The sequence below is a fragment of the Platalea leucorodia genome (assembly GCF_965183815.1).
Source record: "Platalea leucorodia genome assembly, chromosome: 14".
NCBI classification, from domain to species: Eukaryota; Metazoa; Chordata; class Aves; order Pelecaniformes; family Threskiornithidae; genus Platalea; species Platalea leucorodia.
This window is the reverse complement of record NC_138836.1, coordinates 1,718,675-1,733,094: the sequence shown is the minus strand read 5'-3', so window position 1 is coordinate 1,733,094 and position 14,420 is coordinate 1,718,675. Positions and strand designations below refer to the sequence as shown.

The 14,420-nt window shown below is 64.3% G+C and overlaps 2 protein-coding genes across 4 annotated transcripts; one reads left to right on the top strand and one right to left on the bottom strand.

Annotated features, from left to right (window-relative positions):
• Positions 1 to 720: 720 nt before the first annotated feature.
• Positions 721 to 6,702, bottom strand: GALK1 (galactokinase 1; the record flags this gene model as incomplete). Its single annotated transcript, XM_082326531.1, has 8 exons — positions 721 to 914; positions 1,993 to 2,155; positions 3,591 to 3,741; positions 3,985 to 4,166; positions 4,578 to 4,713; positions 5,227 to 5,346; positions 5,583 to 5,772; positions 6,523 to 6,702. The coding sequence occupies 8 exons, from the start codon at positions 6,700 to 6,702 to the stop codon at positions 843 to 845; spliced, it is 1,194 nt and encodes a 397-aa protein (XP_082182657.1). The 3' UTR covers positions 721 to 842.
• A 607-nt stretch (positions 6,703 to 7,309) lies between these two features.
• On the top strand, positions 7,310 to 14,298 carry LOC309597284 (uncharacterized protein). 3 transcript variants are annotated; one of them, XM_082326542.1, is made up of 16 exons: positions 7,310 to 7,364; positions 7,790 to 7,897; positions 7,982 to 8,054; positions 8,616 to 8,772; positions 8,857 to 8,902; positions 9,808 to 9,866; positions 9,969 to 10,004; positions 11,050 to 11,102; positions 11,380 to 11,512; positions 11,592 to 11,788; positions 11,999 to 12,044; positions 12,146 to 12,211; positions 12,704 to 12,763; positions 12,919 to 13,001; positions 13,159 to 13,253; positions 13,996 to 14,298. In XM_082326542.1, the coding sequence occupies exons 1-16, from the start codon at positions 7,328 to 7,330 to the stop codon at positions 14,028 to 14,030; spliced, it is 1,284 nt and encodes a 427-aa protein (XP_082182668.1). In that variant the 5' UTR covers positions 7,310 to 7,327; the 3' UTR covers positions 14,031 to 14,298. The 3 variants fall into 3 exon arrangements, with proteins under 3 accessions (XP_082182668.1, XP_082182667.1, XP_082182669.1); XM_082326541.1 differs by having other exon boundaries at positions 12,704 to 13,001; XM_082326543.1 differs by lacking the exon at positions 13,159 to 13,253 and having other exon boundaries at positions 13,996 to 14,046.
• The last annotated feature ends 122 nt before the right edge of the window (positions 14,299 to 14,420 follow it).

The window sequence follows — 14,420 nt, the reverse complement described above, 5'->3', positions numbered from 1 at the left end:
CTGCCCGCCTCCCAGCTCCCGTCTCACCTTTGCGGTTGGGGTTTGCTCTCCAGCTGTGCCTCCTCCTGCACAAGGACTCCATAACCCTTTCCCTGTGCTTTGCGGTCCAGGGTAAAACGCTGAAAACTGCCTAAAAACGGAGCCCCACTTCCAAGCATTTTAACCAAAGACTATCCTGCAATCCCAGGGAAGAGCACAGCCCGCCAGCTGCCGCTCTCCCGGGCGCCAGGCCGTCCCCACGCGCAAGGCGGCTGCGCGCCCAGCCGATGCCTCGCACCAGAACAGCGTCACTTCGTAATTCTCGGCTGGTCCTTGGGGCTGGGGGCGATTCGGCCTTTCCAGCACGGACCCGGCAGCCCGCTCTGACAGCGGGTCTTTGATCAGCTGGCTTCCTCTTGCACTCAATAAATGTTTTCTCTACAGTCTGCCTCCTTCCTTCTCTTTAAAAAAAAATTTTTTTTTAAAAATCATCCCCCCAATACCCGCATCTGCAGCAGCAGCAGGACATGTGCCAGAAGCAGATACCCAAGCATCAGCGCCTGCTGCTCCGCCACCACCATCCCCTCCTGCGACTGCAGCTCCAGAGGCACTACTGGACCCCACGGCCCCGGTAATGGCTCGTTACACCAGTGTGAACTGGAGTTAAACCAGTCTCCTCTGAGGAAAGGTCCCCGGTGACTTTGGCATCAGAGCTCGGCTCAGGTGGGCACAGAACGACTGTGCAAATGTTTTGCATTTATTAGGCAAACGGTGCAGACGGACACATCGAATCCCTTGCGAAGCGAGGAAAGCAGCTGCCTCTCGGAGGGGGTGATCCCAGCCCAGGCGAGGTGGTCGCTCCTCTACAGGGGCAGCACCGCTGCCCCTCCGGAGGGTTTGGTGAGGTAGAAGGTGGCCGTGCCGCTGTATTTCTCCTAGGAGACAAGAGGAGCAGTACGCGCTGGCGCGCCGGGGCCGTACCACGCCGCGGCAAGAGGCCGGGCTGGGGGATGCCAGAGCCGGGGGGAAAGGCCCTGCCCGTCAGCCCAGCGTGCGTCTGGCCCAGCCGCCGCTCCAACAGCAGCCAGGCGAGATGCTCTTTGGGGACACTATGCTGTCCTGGCCACTGCCTGGGGTCCCCTGGCCCATCTACAGCGGGGGGCCATCAGCACGCCCCCAAGCTGACCCTTCAGCAGCCCCTGATCGACTGCTCTCTGACTTTTTCCAACCCCTTTTTTTCACCCCGCCGATGCTGCCGACCTCCACGGCCTCTGGTGGCAGCAGAAACCTGCCGCCAGCTCTGCGCAGTGCTTCCTCGGCTCTGTTTTTCTCCTAACTCATCTGGTGGTCACTGGTTCTTATTTTGGAGGATTTGAGGGTCAGTTCCACACTCACCCTAGCTACGCCCTTCGCTGTTTTGTAACTCCTGGTCACGTTCCCCCTCTCCCAGCTTCTCATCAGACAGCAGAGGCACAGCCCTTTCGGTCTCTCCTCGTTTCAGACACCTTCTTTAACCCACCCCGGCTATTTACAGGGCGCACCACGATCTCATACAGCAGCAAAACGAGGCTCTGCCTCATTCACAGCCCCGGTTCCCTGACATCCCATTTTGCTGGCATTTTCAGCTACCAGTGCACGCCGAGCTGCTGATTTAGAGAACGTTGATGATGGCACTGAGATCCTTCCCGGGCTGTAACCGCCGGCATTAAGCTCAGCATTGCCTAAGCTTGGCTTGGATTACTTTTCCCTAGATAGATAGATTTAGCCTTCCTGAAGCTCACCCGGCACCTTTTCACGCACTTTCTCAAGGCAGTAAGGTCCTTGGGCAGTGCTCTGCGACCAGCACGGTGCTGAACTGCCTGCGAGAGCTCAGCAGCCTTGGGGCTACCCCTGCGCAGCCCTGGATGGGCTACACCAACCCCGGAGCGCAGCTTCAGCAGCGTCCCCGGGCCATGCCCCGAGCGTTTCCTTGGGATCTTTAAGTCAAGCCCCTGGCACTCTTCTGCCACGCACCTGGATGTGGTGCTGCGCTCTCTCTGCAGCCCCAGCCTCCAGCAGCGTCACCGTGCAGCCTCCGAAGCCTCCCCCAGTCATCCTGCTGCCGTAAACGCCATCAACCTCCAGGGCTGCCGCTACCAGCTCGTCCAGCTCCGGGCAGCTCACTTCGTAGTCGTCCCTGGAGGGAGGAGACCCATGGTCAGCCCTGTCCTGCACCCTGGCCATAGCCCCTGCACCACGAGCAGCTGAACCACGCTGCTTTGTGCATCCATTGCCGTAGCGACCGGCAGCAATGCAGGATGCCGCGGATCCCTGAAGGGGCAGGGAAAGATGGAGGAAGGTGTCCCCCCGTCGGCTGGCTCTCCGAGGAGAAAAAGTAATAAGTGTAATTATTAATAGTTTCCGACAGATGGCTCCCGAAGTACAGAGGTGATGGCAATGCTGAGTACAAATACCAGACTGGTGTCGTGACCAATAATTTTATCATACCATAAACCAGTCTTACACAGTACAGCAAAGCAATAACCTTAATCCAGCTCCCAGAGGTGAGAAACAGCACGTAAATACTGCTAAGCAGCATATACGGCAAGTAAGGTGTTACGTAGCACAACTCTGAGAACAAATACAACAACTTTGAGAGCAAATAAATCAACATTGTGACCAGCGACTACTAAACTAATATAATGACTGCTTATAACAAATTTGTTTTAACGACAGATCTGCCCAGAGCATGTTATCTCAGCCCTTCGTGCCCCACGTTGGGCACCAAAAAGACTGTTGGGGTTTAACCCCCCAGGCAGCTCAACACCACAGAGCCGCTCGCTCGCCCTCCCCTCCCCGGTGGGATGGGGGAGAGGATCGGAAGGGTAAAAGTGAGAAACTCGTGGGCTGAGATAAAGACAGCTCTTTGCTGCGCACGCAAGCCGAGCAAAAGGAGGAATTCATTCAGTACTTCCCCTCGGCCGGCGGGTGCTCAGCCAGCCCCAGGGAAGCAGGGCTCCAGCACGCGGAACGGTGACTTGGGGAGACAAACACCATCGCTCCCAACGTCCCCCCTTCCTCCTTCTCCCCCCGCTCTGTGTGCTGAGCGTGGCGCCATGCGGTGTGGGACAGCCCTGGGGGCAGCTGTGCCGGCCGTGTCCCCTCCCAGCCCCTTGTGCCCCCCGCTCGCTGCGGGGTGGGGGAGAGGCAGAAAAGGCCTGGACTCTGTGCGAGCGCTGCTCCGCAGTAAGGAAACCATCCCCGTGTTATCAACACTTTCCAGCACAAATCCAAACCATAGCCCCACGCTAGCTGCTGTGAGGAAAACTAACCCTATCCCAGCCCAAACCAGCACGCCGCCTTAAGCGCACGTATACATGAGTGAGACCGCGAGCACTGGGACCCGCTGGGCGCTGCCGTAAGCGGCGCGCGTCTGTAACGTACCTGACCTCGTCCCAGCACCCCCGGCACAGAGGCCTGTGGGGCTTTTCCTAAAACTCCCCGGCAGGCTGAGCCACGAGAGACACGGGGCAGGACACGGCTCTGGCTGCCCCCGCTGCGGGGCCCACGGGCAAGGGGACCCAGGAGGACCCGGCGCAGCCTGCCCTGCCCCAGGGTGGGCGCATCCTCACCTGAGGGACTTGTGACTCTCCACCATCAGCCTCCCAAACATCTCGTAGTCCCTGTCCTGCAGTGCTCGCGCTGCCTGGGCTGTCCGCGCTATCTCGCCGATGACATGCCTGGCCCGCCGGTACACCTCCTCGCCCAGCCTGCTCCTGGCCGCTGCGGAGACACGCATGCCCCTGCAGCAGAGCCGCTCAGGTCTGCGGGATGCTGCTGGGGACGAGCACGGCCGCATCCTGCAACCATCCCATGCCAGAGCTTCTCTACTTGCGGCACGCTCCCATCCCGGTGCGTGCACCCACCCGTCCCAGGTGCTGCCCCACGGTCTCAGCCCACGCCATGGGGCACTGAGCTCCCGCTGCCCCGAGGAGCAGCCAGAGCCAAGGGAGGGACCGTCCCCACCTTCCAGCTCGGCCATGGTGGCATCTCGCAGGCTGGCCTTGCCGAGCGCCGCTGCCGCCTCCTCGCACTGCCGCCGGCGCGTGGGGTACTCGCTGCCCGTCAGCGTGTGCCGCACGTTGGAGTTGGTGATGAGGACGGCCAAGCTGGCATCGGTCAGCGGGACGAGGACAGTCTCCAGGGACCTGCAGCGAGAGCTCAGTGGGGGCCATGTGCCTGTCCCCCCGCCCGCTCCAGCCCTCGGCCCCCCGGGTGAGGCCACGCGGCAGGCAGCTCCTGCCTCCGCAGAGGCAAAGTCCAAGTGGCTTAGGGTTTCACTCGAGCATTTCACTCCCTCCCAATTATTAGTCCCATAATAGACCCCGACGACTTTGCGGGAAAGAGCCCAGGCAAGTAGCAGAAAGGATGCGGGAGGAGGAATCAAGACACAGGAATTAAAATGCAGGGAAGCCCAGCCCCAGGATGACATTTTGGGCTGAGTTCAGGGGTTAACCCTTCCCTGCACTCCTGCATTTATGTCATGGCCACAGGACCAGCTCGGCCCCCCCGCCCGAGGAGGTGGGCACGGCGCAGCGAGCTCGGCGCTCGGCCCTGACCTGCAGTCAATGAGCAGTGCGTGGCCTTCCTTGCCCATCACGGATATGAACTGGTCCATGATCCCGCAGGGCATGCCAGCAAACGTGTGCTCCGCTTTCTGGCACGCCAGCGCCTTGGCTACCAAATCACCGTCATCTGTGCCAGAGCAGAGAGATGGAGGTTAGCAGCTCTGGGACCTTCGCCCCTTGCCCTGGAGCAGGAGGAGCAAACGTGAAGGTAAAGGGTTGCTTTCCCATGGACCGGGATTTTGCTAAAGCATCAGCTGCAGGCGTTTGCTCCCGCACCAGTGCACGGCATCTGTGCCAGCACGGGTCCCCAGGTCCAGCTGGATGCGATAATTTGACACTGGTGTCTCAGATCTCTCCATTTTTGGGGATATGAGGGTGGGGAGAAGATGCTCCCAAGGGAACACCCTCTCCTTCCCCCCGCGCTGGGCCGTGGGCTTTAGAGGCATGGGCAGGTCAGGCTGGGTGAGCCGGAGGAGCCCCGCAGCCACAGCGGTGCCAGCTCCGGCTGCGGCGGGGGGCTGTGACCCACCCCACAGCGGCGTTTCCCCGGGGGCTGCGGGATCTTGCTGAGGGCACCCCCCTCACCCCGGCACCCACCCGGGAACGGAGGCGCCGGGGCCAGGAGCGGCTGCTGCCTTACCAGGGCAGAGCTGCTGGAGGAAGGTGTAGGCAGCCACCTCCAGAGCGGCCGAGCTGGAGAGGCCCCCGCCCAGGGGGATGTCACTGGCGACCACCGCGCTGAAGCCCGGCACGGGACCACCTGCAGGAAGAGAAAGGAGGCGGGGGGCCGTGCCCCACAGCTGGCGGGGAACTGAGGGAGAGGAGCCCCTGCCCGACATCCCATTTAAAAGGCAGCGTGACCTTTGGAGCTGAAAGCGTCTCTGCCCCAGGATTGTACCGGCACTGGAAGAGCCCCTGGAGCACACCAAAAGCCGGGCGCCGAGCACCGGCCCCGCGCGAGGGCAGCTCTATGCCGCCCGGCAGCCTGGGCCTTACCCCGGTAGTGCTGGATGACGCCCTTGATGTAGTTGGCCCAGCGAGGCTGCCCCGGGCACAGAGGGCTGCCTTGGCGGGGGGCCGGGAACTGCACGCTGTGGGGCTCGTCCGCCTCCACCGAGGTGGTGAGGATGGAGATGGTCCCGTCCTGTGTGGGGGACCCCACCAGCACCGTCCCCAGCTGCAGGGCCTGGGGGGGGAGGTGGGCTCAGACCCCGCGGCACCCCTTGCAGCATCCCCACTGCTGGCAGGGGACTGCGGCCGCTTCCACCCACAGCTGGCAGCACCCACCACGCGTTACCCTTAACTCTGCCCGCGCGGAGCTGCCAGCCCCCACCGCACGCTCCGGCTCATCACAGCATTAAACTTTCTGGCTATTTAATGCCACACAGGGTCAGTCTTAGCACCAAAGTGTTGTGACCGACCGCCCCGGCTCAGTGCCGGGGTGCTGGCCGCCGGGCTCCGGGGGAGCAGCAACCCCCGGCGCGGCCGTGCGAGGCTCCGGGAAGGTTTCTTGCCTGCGGGCGAACGCAGCCGACCTGCTCCCACGCTCCTCGGCCTCAAAACGATGAGCTGTAGGTTTGATTTAGGACGGAGCGGGGGCCTCCCCGCCGAGCCGAAGGAGTTGCAGGAAGCCCCAACGGCTTCGAACCCCTCCGCGCCCAACCGCCGCTCTCCGGGAGCGGAAAATTGTTTGCCGGGGTTGAAGAGGCTTCAGCACCCCAGGCGGTCGGGGAGGGGGAATCGCGTCCCCCCGCACTGAGTTCGGAGCCGGTGCCGCCCCCGGTGCCCCGGGTCCTGCTCCGAGCTGCGGCGGGGATCCCGGGCGAGGGATCCCGGGGGAAAAGGCGGCGGCCGGGGACCCCCGGAGGCTGCAGGGGGACGCGGAAGGGCGGCCCCGAGGGCGGCCGGAGCCGGGGCGGCGGAGCACGGCCCTTACCATGGGCAGCACGAAGCCGCCGTTGTAGTCGGTGTGCTCGCCGATGAGGTTGACCCGGCCGGGGGCCCACGCCGCCAGCACCGCCGCCCCCCCGAAAGCCGCTCGGTGCGCCCGGCGGGCGGCCGCCAGCAGCGGGGCCGAGCCGGGCCCCGCCACCGCCTCCGCCTCCGGCTCCGCCATGGCCGCACCGCTCCGCTCCGCTCCGCCCCCGGCCCCGCACCCGCACCGCCTCCGCGCCCGCTCCGCCCCCGGCCGGGCTCGAACCCGCGGCCCCCGCAGCCCCTTCCCTAGGGCCTATGGCCGCCCGTGGCGGTGCCCGGCCCGGGGTCCTGTCCCTGTCCCTGTCCCTGTCCCTGTCCGTCCCTGTCCCCCATCCCTTGTCCGTATCTATGGACAGACACACGTGTACGTGTACGCACCGCATATATACCTATATACGCATATATACATACGCGTTTTATGCCGATACACCTGCCGTGTATGTCTTTTATATATATAGGGATGTATACGTATAGAGGTGCCACTGCCCGTGTTACGCCTGCATGTGCCCGGGGCTGTCTATGCTTTTTATCCAGGCACAGGTGCACGCAGATACGGATCCGCACGCCGCGGTGCCACGGCTGCACTGGGGGGGGGGGGGGGGGGTATGGATACGCCGCTGCCCCGACAGCGATGTCGCTCGGTCCGCGGCCCGCGGGCAGCGGCGGGCGGCTGTGAGCCGGGCCCCCCCCCCCCCCGGGCCGGGGCGGGGCCGCTCCCGCGTCCGGGTCCGGGTCCGGGTCCCGCCCCGGCGGGGGCCGAGCCCATGGCCGGGAAGGAGCCGCTGCTGAGCGCCCTTAAAGGTGAGCGGGGCCCCCCCAGGGCCGGCAGCCCTCGCCCCCCGCCCGGCTCCTCGCTGCACCGGTTTGGCCGGGCCGGGTGGCGGCGGGGGGGCCCCGGCCCCAGCCCAGCCCAGCCCAGCCCAGCCCAGCCCAGCCCAGCCCAGCCCAGCCCAGCCCAGCCCAGCCCAGCCCCGCTGCCGGGCCGGGCGTCCGCGCCGCCGCACCTGGCCTTGGCCTTGGCCTTGAGGAAGTTCTCCTGAATTTCTGGCTGGGGCAGCCGGAGGGGTCGCATCCTGCCGGGGTGCGGGGCCCCTCCCGCAGCACCAGCGACCCACCCCGGGGCTGCACAGGGAGCCGTTCCCATGGCACCCATGGGACACACCGCCCCCCCCCCCCCCCCCCCCCAGCCGGGGCACCCATGGGTGCTGATGGTCCCCCCACCGCAGGCGGGGTGCTGCGGCTGCGGGAGGGCGAGCGGCCCTGCACGGACGCCTCGCCGCACCTCGCCTCCTTCTGCCAGCTGCTGGAGAGCATCCTGCGCCGGGGGCTGCGGCGTGAGTGGTCCTGCGCGCCCGGGCCGGGGGTGGCAGCGGCCCAGTGCCCGCGGCGAGGGGCCTCGCGCTCCCTTTCTCCCGCAGAGCCGGCCTGGGGCTTCAGGAGACGGGATTACTGGCACTGGCTGGAGCAGCTTCCCGCAGGGGACGACGGCAGGTGAGCGGCCCCGGTGAAAACCTGAGCCGTGGCAGCATCTGTCGCGACGGGCTCGTCCCGAAGGCCCCGGGCGCAGGGAGGGTGCTCCCACACGCCGCCGAAGTTTCAGCCCTGTGGCGAATGAGCGGTTAGGTCGCTTAAATAATCGCAGCCACAGATATTTGCAAATAATGATTTTAATAGAAATTCATAAAAGGATGATTTAAGAGTTCGATGGCAAGGTTCACTCTGTCGCTTATTAAACGAATGGAATACATGGGGGGGGAAGATTGCGATAGAAGGGGATACGAGGGGGCAAAGGGGGCCCCCCCTTGAATCACGACGTGCGGAATGGAGCCCTGGCTTTCTAAACTCCTCAGCGAGGAGCCTGGGTGCGGCTGGATCCAGTCCCAGCCTCAGACTTGGTCAACGGTTTATGGCCAAGGCTTACATGTATTGAGCAGCAGCTCAGGGTTTGTTCACAGTAAGGAGAGAATCCCAAGAATTGGGTAGTAACTAATCACTGGTTACTCACCGCTCGTTCGCGACAAGCCCCAAGCTGCTTCCCCTCTCCCCGAGCAGGCCGACCCCTCTCTCCATCAGCATCCAGCAAGCCGGCAGCTGCGAGAAGGCGCGGACGGCGCAGGGCCGCGGGCGGTACTTTCTGCGCGTGGCTCTGCAGGGGAAGGTGCTGGCGGCGGCCGTGCGGCAGCTGGCGCGGACCCCCCGGCTCCTGGAGGTGCGGCACCGCGCGGGGAGCCGCTACCCGCGGGCGGCGGGCGGCGAGGCGGCCGTGCGATGGTGGCATTGCTCTGCGTTTCAGTTTTACGATCCGGCGAGCTCCATCCTCGGCAACGAAGGCCTCCTGGGTAAGGCGGCGGCCCCTCCGAGGCGGGACGCAGCCTGTCCCGGGGCGACTGTCGCAGGCGTTACGGCACCGTGCCGCTGGGGCAGGGGAGGAAAATAGTCCACTGTGATTTTTTTTGTCTAAGCCAAACTTAGCGGTTAAATCTAAATGTGCTGCTGCAGTGATGGGAAAAGAGGTGTAAATATTTCAACGCGATTTGAATCCATTTAAGGTTGGTTTTAGTGTCATGGGATAGGAAAACTGCTTCTCAGGTGTCTCCCGTGTTGTTTCTTTGTGCCAAGGATGCTGGTTGAAGCGGGCCCAGCCGTCCGGCTTCGAGGGGAGCCCGTGGCGGCTGGGCCCGGGCTGCGGTGCCACGGGGGGTCGGTGCGGTGAACGGCTGCGGTGCCTTGACAGGCTGCACCGCTCCGCCCGCAGCCATGCTCCCTGGGGGGCCAGGCCAGGCTGAAAGCCTTTAATCTTCTGATTATGATAAATAACCCCGTGTTAACCTGTACCTAGATGGCTTATAAATCACCCGTGCTGCTGGTGCATGAGCAGATTGCAGATCTCCGTCAGCGTAATTGCAAGGCTCGTGCAGGAGAGCCTGGGCAGCTTTGCTTTGCATTTAGGTGGAGAAACGGAAAGTTGCTCGTCAGCAGCATTTGCTGCGAGCCTTGCTCTGAATTTGGGGAAATCGGACGTCGAGCTGCAGCGCTGCTCTCCCCGTGCTGGCAGCGGGGGCCTGGGACGAGCCTCCAGCGGCAGCCTGGGTGCCGGTGCTGGGACGCTCCCAGGGCCTCGCTCCCCAGGGCTCATTAGTTACACTGAAAACGGCTTTATTCGGACCTCTGCCGTGTCCCCACGCAGCTGTGGCTGCCGGGAACCCGGCGGTGACGCTGCCTCTCCATCCCCGTCCCTCTGCAGAGCCTTTCCTCTCGCTGCTGCTGGTGGTGACAGAGGTGGATTTCTCCCTGGACCTGCAGGTACGGTGACGAACCGGCGGGGTGGTGGCCGGCACACGGCTGCCGGCGCGGGGCCCCGGCCGCTTCCTCGCCGGGACCCATGGCGCTGACGCTCCTTTGCAGAACTGCAGCTTCTTGGACGAAAGCTGGCTGCTGCCGGTAAGAGCTCGTCTTTCCCCGGAGCCGTGCTTCCGCCACTTGGCCCTCGCTGAAAAGTCAACCGAGGGAGCTAAGGAATGATGTGGCGGGGAGGGACGGCCACGCGGCTCTCCGCCCGGCCGCAGCCGCGGGCGAATTGGCTGAGGGTCACCAGTAGCAGCAGAGCCGCCCCTGCCACCGAGGTGGGATCCTGCCGGGTGCCTGCGCTGTCACCAGGAGCAGATCCCAGCATTCCTGGGAGTAAAAGCAAGCAAGAGTAGTACCCAGGCCTAAATTGCTGACATAAATCAAGTTTTCCCATGCTCCCTTCCCTGATTTCTTGCCAGAAAATCCCCATTTCCCTGGGCTGGCACAGGTGACGAGTCAGTTGGTTTCGCTCTTGGTTTTGCTCAGTGAAATATCGGTGCATGTATTGAGAACAGTGGGGATGCCTTGGTGTCTTTTAAAAATGAAGAGCATTCCTCTCCTGCCTTTTTAACCCAAAAGAATCCCCAAAAAAGCTCGAGGCGGCTTTGGGGCTGGTTACGGCGTGTGCCGAGCTGCGGCGCTGCTGCAGAGGCTGGGATCCCGCTGGCTTTTGGGCATTTCTAACAGCGAGTGCTCCCGGCCGAACTGGCCGCGTTTCGGGTCCCTGACTAATGCGATGTGACACTAAGTGCTGCCGCAAACGGCGGCGGCCCTGGGGAGGGGCGGCAGCGCTCCCCCGCCTGCGTGGGGACGCGTGGGGCGAGGGAGGAGGGCTCATGGCTGAGTTAAGGGTTCTCCCGCTGCTTTGCCATCCCAGCCACCCTGCAGGTTTGTCCCGCCCGGGCCTGGGCACAGCCAAATCCCGGGAGAGGACAGGGACAAGCAGGCACTGCTGGCCCCAGCCCAGCCTGCGGCACTGGGGACCGACCTCTGCCCGGGCTCCTGTAGCCCTGGTTTGGCACCAGTGCCAGAAATGACCCAGGGCAAGGGGTCCCCATCCTCCTCCTCACCCTGGTGACGCTCCTTGGGTGTCCTGTGGCCGTTGCCAGGGCCACTGTCACCGGCCACTCTCTTCCAGGTGTCCATCACTTACGAGACGGTCCCATGCCGAGCGCTGGGGATGGTGCTCAGGTAGGAGCCCTGGGTCCTCCTCTCCGCTCTCCAGCGGGATCTGGACACCCTGGCACTCAAAACCCCCCAAAAGGGGGAGATAAACACCCCGCTGAGAGCATCGGGGCTGTCGCGGGTGCTTTTCTCCCCATCGGCTCAGCCTCGCTGGTATCTGCTGTCCACGGGGTGGCTTTTCCCTGCCTCCGCGTTATCGGTGAAGCATCGCTGATGGTACGAAAGGGCTGGGGGAGCCGGGCTGGGTCCCCGGGGCTGAGCCGGGGCTCGGCCGCACCCCCAGGTACGTGGACGGCCGAGTCTTTGTCACCGAGGTGCTCCCCGAGAGCCAGGCGGAGGTGGACGAGGTGGTGCTGGCCGGCGACATCCTCGACGAGATCAACGGCTGCTCGCTGAGAAACGCCTACAGCGGGCAGGTGGGTGGGCACGGAGGCTGGCGCATCCCCCCCTCTCCTGCCCCCCGTCCTCCCCTCTGCTTCCCCCTGCTCCCTCCAGGCCGGGGCCATGCTGCAGAAGCTGAAGGGAGAACCGCTCCGCTTCCGCCTGCTGCGGTGGCGCTGGCACGACGGCGGGGTCTACGAGCCGCTGCTGCCCTACCTGAAGGTCCTGAAGGAGAAGGAGCCCCGCTTCCAGCTCCAGCGCGGCCCCCGGCACGGGGGCGAGGGGGAGCCGCGGGGGCTGCAGGGGGGCAGGTAGGTCCGGCACCACGGGGAGCCCCCAGGCTGGGGGTCCCGGCATCGCCGCAGCCCCGTGCCCGCACTGTCCCCGGTCTCCGCTCAGGGCCTCTGAAGCCTCCCCGTGGCCTGGGGGCAGTGGGGGCTGCGAGCATCTTCCCCTGCGAAGAGGAGCAGGAGGAGGCGCGGGGTCCGTGCTCTGATGCCCCCGAGCCCTTTTCTCCCCAGGCTGCTCTACAACCTGCGGTACCTGGGCCGGACCTGCGTTGGGAAGGTGAGGCGATGGGCCGGAGCCATGCCTCGGGGTAAATTGTCCGTTCTGGGTTGCTTTTCCCGTGCCCGTGCGTTATTTCCCTCCTTCCCTCTCCCTTTCAGTATGGTGGCAAAGAGGTGCTGGACCGGGCCATCCCCGCCGTGCTGGAGAGGCCCTCGGCCGCGCGGGTGAGCGAGGCGGCGGGGGGCATCCCGGGAAGGGCTCGGGGAGAACACGGCAGGGAAATACGGTCTCTGCCCAGGGATATTTTTTTTTTCCTGCCGGCTCCAGGTTCGCTTGGCTGAGTACTTGACACCCCCCAGCCCTGTGGGGTTTCTTTCTGGGTAGAAGCATCTCTGCAGCCGGGATAGGAAAGTGCATTAAGGAGAAAAAAAAATTGCAACAGCCAACGGGGGGAGGCTGAGCCTGGCTCCAGGGGTGCTTTAGGGCTCGGTCGCTGTTGCTTGAGCCTTTGGGGGCTGGTTGTGAAGCGACTCCGGTGCGAGAGCAGGGGGTGGTGACAAAAAAGGGCAGCACAGAGAAAAACTCCTTGAAAAAGCTGTGCTTGACTGCACTTTGTCACCTCCGCTGTGGACTAATCTCTGTCTGGTGAGTGCCTTGTTAGAAACAGAGCTCGGGCGCTGTGGTGATCGGGGCTCTTCCCCTCCCTCCCCACGCAGGAGGTTTTATTTGATGTGAAGGAAGCAGAGGTCCTCGCACGGGAGAAGACTTCTTCCAAGGTGAGCGAGCGACGCCCGAGGGCCGGGGGAGGGCGGTTACGGGAAAACCGGTGGCTCCCGAGGCTGGCGGGGTCGCGGCGCTGGTTTAGACCGGGAACAGGGCCGAGGGGCCCGGCTGCAGCCCCGACGCCGTCCCCGTCCTGTCCCCGGCGCAGCTCCTGTGCCGCTGCCCCTACCCCGCCATCTCCTGCGTCGGACGCCGCGTGGGCGGCAGCAGCGTGTTCGCCTTCTGCGTGGCGTAAGTGCCGCCCGCGGGCCGGGGAGGGGGCGCGGGGCCTGGAAAATGAGCGAGCGCGGCCGGGACCCGCCGCGGGGTCTCTGCTGCGGTTGCAAGGCCGGGCTGGGCTTTCGGAGCCGCGCTCTCTGCCGGCGAGCGTACGCGTGTCCATTTTTAGCGCTTCCCCGGAGAGCCCGGACGGGAGCGCCTTCGACTGCCTGGTGTTCGCGGCGCGTTCGGAGCAAGAATGCGAGGAAATCGTGGGGCGAATGGGTGAGGGGGCGGTTTCTGCCCGCGGGTCTCACCGCGCGCTCGCGGAGCACCAGCAATTGCTGTTCGGGTCCGCCACCTGCAAGCTCGGACTTAATTTCTGTTTGTTGAGGTTACTGAGATGAAGAGAGACTTTGGTACGGTTTTCTGGTGGGTTTGGGGTTCGTGTTGGGTTTTGGGTTTATTTTTCTTTTTTTAGGCACCGCTAGACAATGATTTTATTTTAGGAAACAGCTTCTAGGCATACCCAGATGGTTCATTGTTTCCACTAAGAACTTGGAGGAAACATTGTTTTCGAGGGATGTTATTTTAAACCGGGCTTTTCCTGCGGGAGCCCAGCCTGCCGCCGCAGCTGAGCACCAGCATTCAGAAATCCCATCACTTGGGCTTCTTATTTTTTAACCTGCCTAAGCGCAAGCTTGGGGCTGCGCAGCTTACACAGCTCCTGGGCCACCGGGTTTCTCGTGGGGCCACCCCCGGCCAGGGTCCCCCCCCGCGGGCGAGCGGCTCGGGACCCCTTAGCGTCGGCTGGAGTTGCCGAGCCGGCGCTTAACTCCGCTCCAGCAGTTAAGTGGACAACATAGATGCAAGGAAATGGGGTTTAGCAGTGAGGGAAATCCCTGTTTAGAACCTAATCTTGGCTCCCTTTGGAGCACGCGTTCAGCAGCGCCGCGGCGGAGGCGGGAAGGGCATTCCCGGGGCCGCGGTGGTGCCGCGCGCAGTAAGGCAGACGCCCGTTCCCCAGCCGCAGGGTTTAGGCGCACGGCCTGGTCCGTCTGAGGAGGGAGAGCCCCGGCCCTCGCCCGCCGCCGCCCTTCGGCCGCCGGGAACGCCGCCGCCTCTGCCACGGCCCGCTGGAGTTCCTTCATTGAAATAAATCCCGCCGAGCCGGCCGAACCGCTTCCCCGTGCCGCTTCCCTGCGCCGGCGCCCGGTCTCTAAGATGTAAATGGCAATTACCGGTGCCACAGCCTGGCCAGGCCCGGCTGCTCAAGCCAGGCCTGCCTGAGCCCAGCCCAGAGCGCGAGGGCCAGGGTTTGGGCCTCACCCCGTCCCATCGGAGGTGGGAAAGGGGGGTCCTGCGGGGCGCAGCCCCAGGCCCGGCAGCTCCGCGTTGGGCAGAGCCATGCCACCGCACCGAGCTTCCCCTGCGCCGGAGGAGAGGAAAAGC